General features: G+C 52.3%; 1 protein-coding gene across 1 annotated transcript in view; it reads left to right on the plus strand.

Moving 5' to 3' along the window:
• The window catches only part of APBA2 (amyloid beta (A4) precursor protein-binding, family A, member 2), a 62,601-nt gene extending 59,594 nt beyond the window's left edge, over positions 1 to 3,007 (plus strand). The window contains exons 10-11 of the mRNA XM_015419495.1: positions 334 to 474; positions 2,936 to 3,007. Coding sequence (XP_015274981.1) covers positions 334 to 474; positions 2,936 to 3,007 — 213 coding nt within the window. The remainder of the gene's footprint in view (positions 1 to 333; positions 475 to 2,935) is intronic.
• Positions 3,008 to 6,344: the final 3,337 nt, after the last annotated feature.

Consider the following 6,344-nt stretch of genomic DNA (forward strand, 5'->3'; position numbering starts at 1 on the left):
AGAGTCTCTAGAAGCGTGTGTATGTGTGCAGTTAAGCTCCATTATGGCCATTTCTTGGCTGGCTCCACCTCCTCCAGTGGCCATTTTGCGGCGGCCATTTTGCGGCTGAGCCCACCACCCTGTGTCACAATTTCAAAGCTGCCCACAGGCTCAATAAGGTCGGGACCCCTGGTCTAAGGCGCATCACTTCTGGAGTTTGTAAGGAAGTGTCTGAGTCTTGCCGTTCTAAGATTAGGTGTAGTGGTACTACACCGTCTCTGGGCTTGAAGGGCCTTAGTCCTCCTCTCGGCCAGACAGCCTGACGCGTGATTGTCCGTGCATCTCTCTCGACAGATCTGCAGTCTAATGCGAGGAGGCATTGCGGAGCGGGGGGGTGTCCGCGTCGGCCATCGCATCATTGAGATCAACGGTCAAAGCGTTGTGGCCACCGCTCATGAGAAGATCGTCCAGGCCTTGTCCAACTCTGTGGGAGAGGTGAGCGTCTGGCACAGCCCGTTAGAGCTTTCGATCAAGGAAAGGACTTCAGGAGCCCCGCCGCTTCCTTTTTCTTTATTGAAAGAAGTGGAGCCGTACTGTAGACGAACCAGCCATTAATTCAGTCCGCCACTGGCCTCTTGTAGCAATAGAATCACAGAATCAGAGAGTTGGAAGGGTCCTCCAGGGTCATCTTAGTCCACCCCCCTGCACAAGGCAGGAAATTCACAAATCCCTGCCCCCCCCCCGTGACCCATGTTCCATGCCCAGAAGATGACAAAAAACATCCAGGATCCCTGACCCGAAAGTGGCGATCGGCGTTTCCCTGGGCGTGTAAGGAAGGGCCACGAGAACTAAGCCCTGAGGCAACCCTTCCCACCCTCCCTCTCGTGATCTGCCTCAGTTCACAGAATCCGCATGGCTGTCAGATGGCCATCTCTAGCCTCTCCAGAAATCTCCAGAAACAGAAATGTTTTGGGGGTGTTCTGACTAGAGATCACCAGGTTTCCCCTCGCCGGAAGTCCTGCATTCCCTGCCCTTAATTGTCGTTTGATAAGGAGAAGTCCTAAAAACAACCCTAAAGGTAGAGCACAGGGCTGTAGCCAGGATTTTTTAATTCGGTGGGGGGGGGGGCTTTAAATAAATCAGGGGGCACCCCACCCCAAGGGAGCGTCTGGGCTGGGTGGGGAGTTTGGGGGGGCCTTGGCGGTAAGTCAGGGGGCCGGCGCCCGGGATGCCCCTCTGTAGCTATGGGCCTGGTAGAGCATCACCTTTCAGTTTAGTATTGAGAGTTGTTAACGTGGAAGTTGCTATCAGAGGACGTTGTGAGGGCCACAGGGAGAAACAGCTCTAAAAGGGGATTGGATAGATTCATGGACGATACGTCTATCAATGGCCATGAGCCATGGTGACTGAGGGGAACCTCCACATTCAGAGGCACTAAGCTTCTGAATCCCAGAGCCAAGAGGCAACATCAGGCAAAGGCCTCGGCCTCCAAGCCCTGTTGTTGGATGTGCAGAGGAACTGGTTGGTCGTTGTGCGAGACAGAAAATTGGACTAGAATGGACTATTGGTCTGATCCAGCAGGGCTCCTCTGATGTTATTATGAAGGCCTACGGCCTCTGTGCCCTGTTGTTGGCCAACCAGTTCCTCTGAAGGGCCAACAACAGGGCAGAGAGGCCGAGGCCTTCCCCTGGTAAGAACATCCGAAGAGCCCTGCTGGGTCAGACCAGGGAGGGTCCCTCTAGTCCAGCCTCCCGTCTCACACAGTGGCCAGCCAGTTCCTCTGGAGGGCCAGCAACAGGGCACAGAGGCCGAGGCCTTCATAATAACATCAGAGGAGCCCTGCTGGGTCAGACCAGGGAGGGTCCCTCTAGTCCAGCCTCCCGTCTCACACAGTGGCCAGCCAGTTCCTCTGGAGGGCCAGCAACAGGGCACAGAGGCCGAGGCCTTCATAATAACATCAGAGGAGCCCTGCTGGGTCAGACCAGGGAGGGTCCCTCTAGTCCAGCCTCCCGTCTCACACAGTGGCCAGCCAGTTCCTCTGGAGGGCCAGCAACAGGGCACAGAGGCCGAGGCCTTCATAATAACATCAGAGGAGCCCTGCTGGGTCAGACCAGGGAGGGTCCCTCTAGTCCAGCCTCCCGTCTCACACAGTGGCCAGCCAGTTCCTCTGGAGGGCCAGCAACAGGGCACAGAGGCCGAGGCCTTCATAATAACATCAGAGGAGCCCTGCTGGATCAGACCAGTGGTCCACCTAGTCCAGCCTCCTGTCTCACACAGTGGCCAGGCAGTTCCTCTGGATGGTCAAAAACAAGTCATAGAGGCTGAGGTCTTCCCCTAATGTTGCCTCCTGCCTGTGGAACTCAAAGTTTTAATGCCTCTGAGCATGGAGGTTCCCCTCAGCTACCATGGCTAGTAGCCATTGATAGACCTACCCTCCATGAATTTATCTAATCCCCTTTTAAAGCTATTTATTCCTGTGGCCCTCACGGACATCCTCTGGCAGCGGATTCCAGATTTTAATGGCTCTCTATGTAAAGTAAAGGAGCTGCGGTGGCTCAAGTGGTTAAGACGCTGAACTGCAGGCTGTGGAAGGTCAGTAGTTCAGTGGTTCAAGACCCGGGTGCCGCAAGACAGGGTGAGCTCCTGTCTCTAGTTCCAGCTCCTGCCAACCTAGCAGTTCGAAAGCAAGAAATTGCAAGTAGATAAATAGGGACCACTTCGGACTGCCCGTCAGCTTCACTGGATGCCCATGAGTTCTAGTATTCTAGGAGAGGGCTTATTCCTTATCAGGTCTACTTGGGGTCAAACAGAAACATAAGAAATCCTCATTTTGGTCCTGTTCTTCACTTTGCCATCACTCCTAAAGAGCGATGACACTATGCGGTTGGTGGACCCGTGCCTTTTCTGTTGTAACTTCCGACGGCTGACCAGACTCTCTTTCCCCACCTCTTCACAGATTCACATGAAGACAATGCCTGCCGCCATGTTCCGGCTCCTCACCGGCCAGGAGACCCCACTTTACATCTGATGCAAGGCCCATCTCTCATGAGAGGAACTGAAGCAGCCTTCCGGAGGGGAGGGGTTTGTACTCGGTAGGGAACAGGAAGGGGCTTGAATCGGCTCCTCCGTCCTCCGGAAGCGCGACGGCTGCAGCTTCTGTATGTCTTTCTGGTTCATAACACTTCCGTTGCCAAATGGTGAAGCCATTCCCATGGACAATAGCCACTATGTCAAGGTATTTCGCCACCACCGACAACCGCCCTTCGTCATAGAAGCTTCCGGACATGGGCCGCAATGGCCCGCGAACGTCTCCGGTGTCCGCCGCACTGCTGAGATAACATTCTCCCGCGGATTGTACTGAATAGTTATCTATCCCAACAAGAGGAGGCGAATGAAGGCTTTCCTTGGGGGAGGGGGGGAGGGGGGTGACCATGAATGTATGCAATTCCAAGAGGGTGGGGGTGATGACCAAGTATTTGATCTTCATAGAAGGGGGGAAAGCTCCTGTTGTAAGTGGTATCCTTTCTTGACCAGTGTAATGTGTTTCTATGAGATGTGACTGTACTGTGAAACAAAGGGAAGTTGGGTACAAAAAAAAAAGAGAGAGAGAAGTTTTGCGACAATAAAAAGACTCGCCACATTCTGAACGTTGAACACCCCCCCAGGGAGACGCTGTGTGTTAATTCCCCGACTGCCGTTATTATGAACTCCGTTTCCTTGCTACGAGCCCAGAACACCTCCGTTAACTATGAGAAAGCCCACGTGTTCAAAAGGCCGAGTCGTTTCCATCAACGGTGTTCGGTGCCCACCGTCGAAACCACTGATTGATTAAGAGTGACATTGTCCTCGTAGCAAGATGAAAAGTGGACTGCTGTACCTGTTGTTGGCATCTTGCTGTCTGATGTTCCCCCGCGTGAGGCCGTGACCTCAGGCAGAACGACACTGTGACGCTTTGACGGAATGCCTTACCGAGCACTAACAAAAATCTTTAGGAGTACAGTAATACCATAGCTATATAAGCCATGGCCTGCCAGTCGCTCTAGGAGGGACTCAATGCAAAACTACCAATAAATGTGGAGTAATAAAGTATTCCCGCGGCTTCCTTGGTTTCTTTTGCAGACTCTACAAAAGGGATTTGCTGATGGAACAGAAGCAGTTTCTTCTTCTTTTCTGTGCTACGTGCATTCCAGTTCTGTCCCTGGAACTTACTTTATATCTTGCCTTTTTCCCAATGGAGACCCAAAGCAGCTTACATCCTTCTCCTTGTTTCCATTTTCTCCTCACAACAACCCTGTGAGGTAGGTTAGGCTGAGTGTGTGCGTGAGAGAGAGAGACTGGCCCAAGGTCACCCAGCAAGCTTCCATGGCACGAGCAGGGATTTGAACCTGGGTCTCCTGAATCCTAGTCCAGCGTTTTAACCACTACACCACAGTGGCTTTCACTTGCTGGGGGCATTGCGGTTGTTTCTGTGCCACCTTACTTGTAGTCTCCGGGTACTAAAATCAGACAGATGTCCAATCTAAAGTCAGTTTGAGAGGGTAGCCGTGTTGGGTCTGCAGTAGAAGAGCTGGATTTGAGTCCAGTCGCAACCTTTGAGACCAACAGGACTTTCAAGGTGTAAACCTTCGAGAGCCAGACGAAGGGAGCCTTGGCGCTCGAAAACTCGTATCCCAAAAATATTGTTGGTCTCTAAAGTGCTACTGGGATCGAATTTAGCTAATCTAATGATTCGCTCTCACAAAGATATCCTAAGCTCTTAGTGCAGACTTAAGAGGAAAAAGTCACACAATTCCAAAGAGAATTAGAAAACCTGTGTTGATGGTCTATCTTTCGGAATTGCGTTGTTCTTTCTTGTATCCCCTGGTTCATCATCTGACGACCCACCGTATTTCTCTCCGAAGAAGGAAAGTTGGCTCGGAATAAGGGGTACAGATGGTCTACTGTCTGCTCCCAGCTCGACTGGTTCTTTCCCTTTTTCTGTAAAGACCCCTCTAGCATTCGTCCCTCTGGGCTGATGAGGAGGATGTTTATCCACAAAGGAGGAATTTGCAAGTTGCAACCTGCTCACTTTCCACTGGAGGGCACCGCAGCTTCACACGAGCGGCGCTGACAAAATCCTTCCGCTAGATGGCGTGGTTCCTCTACGCTCTCCTGCCTCCGCATAGCTGCTACAGACCGAACAGCCAAAGAGTGAGAGAAATGAAGAGACTGAAGTGACAGTGGACCACTTTTTCCACATTCTGCTCCGGGAGATTATTGCAATTTAAGAGCCCGGATCAGTGACTGTAGGAACGGGATGCGCTTCTTCAGAATCGGAGGAATCCTTTGGGTTTACAACAAAGTCCTGTCAGAGCATGTATGCGCCCGGAGCAACAGCCCCACAGCTGGGTCTGCATACCAACATTTGAACGAGATCCATTTCTTTGAGAGGGTCGTCTTTCTCCACTCTGTGCCCTCCCCCGGAAGGGATTAGTACTGGGTATCCTTGTAGCCACTAGGAGTGCTTTGAAACAGGAAGGGTGGGATCACTTCAGGGGCTCAGACTGCAAGGCGACATCCTCCAGAGAACTTGGAGGAGAAGAGTTGGTTTTATACCCCGCCCTTCACTCGGCGTCTCAGAGCGGTTTAGATTCTCCTTCCCCTCTCCACAACAGACACCCTGTGAGGAAAGTGGGGCTGAGAGAGCTCTTGCGAGGACTGCTCTTGAGAGAACAGCTCTGAGAGAACTATGGCTCACCCCCAAGGTCAACCAGCAGCTGCATGTGGAGGAGTGGGGAATCAAACCCGGATCTCCCAGATTAGAGTCCACCCCCTCTTAACCACTTACGCTCTGCACGGAACGACTTGAAGGTGGTCCCTGGCCCTAGAGACATCTGGTTGTTCTCGACCTGGTGGAACTCTCTACCAAATAACATCAGGGCCCCGCAGGATCTTAAGCAATTCCACAGGGCCTGTAGAAGAAGAAGAGATTGGATTTATACCCCTTGCCCTTCACTACCCGAAGGAGTCTCAGAGCGGCTCACAAACTCCTTTCCCTTCCCCTCCCCACAACAGACACCTTGTGGGGTAGAAGAAGAAGAAAAGGAGGAGATTGGGTTTATACCCCGCCCTTCACTACCTGAAGGAGTCTCAGAGCGGCTTACAAGCTCCTTTCCCTCCCCCTCCCCACAACAGACACCCTGTGAGGTAAAAGAAGAAGAGATTGGATTTATACCCCACCCTTCACTACCAAACTCCTTTCCCTTTCCCCTCCCCACAACAAAACCCGCAAACTGTGAACCTACCTGTAGGCGACAGGTGCTTCCCAGCGGCCATTCTTCACAGGTGATGTGGGGTAGAACTTCAGCACTTACCGTACAACCCCC

This window comes from Gekko japonicus, unplaced genomic scaffold, assembly GCF_001447785.1.
Source record: "Gekko japonicus isolate JY-2015 unplaced genomic scaffold, Gekko_japonicus_V1.1 scaffold653, whole genome shotgun sequence".
Classification (NCBI taxonomy): domain Eukaryota; kingdom Metazoa; phylum Chordata; class Lepidosauria; order Squamata; family Gekkonidae; genus Gekko; species Gekko japonicus.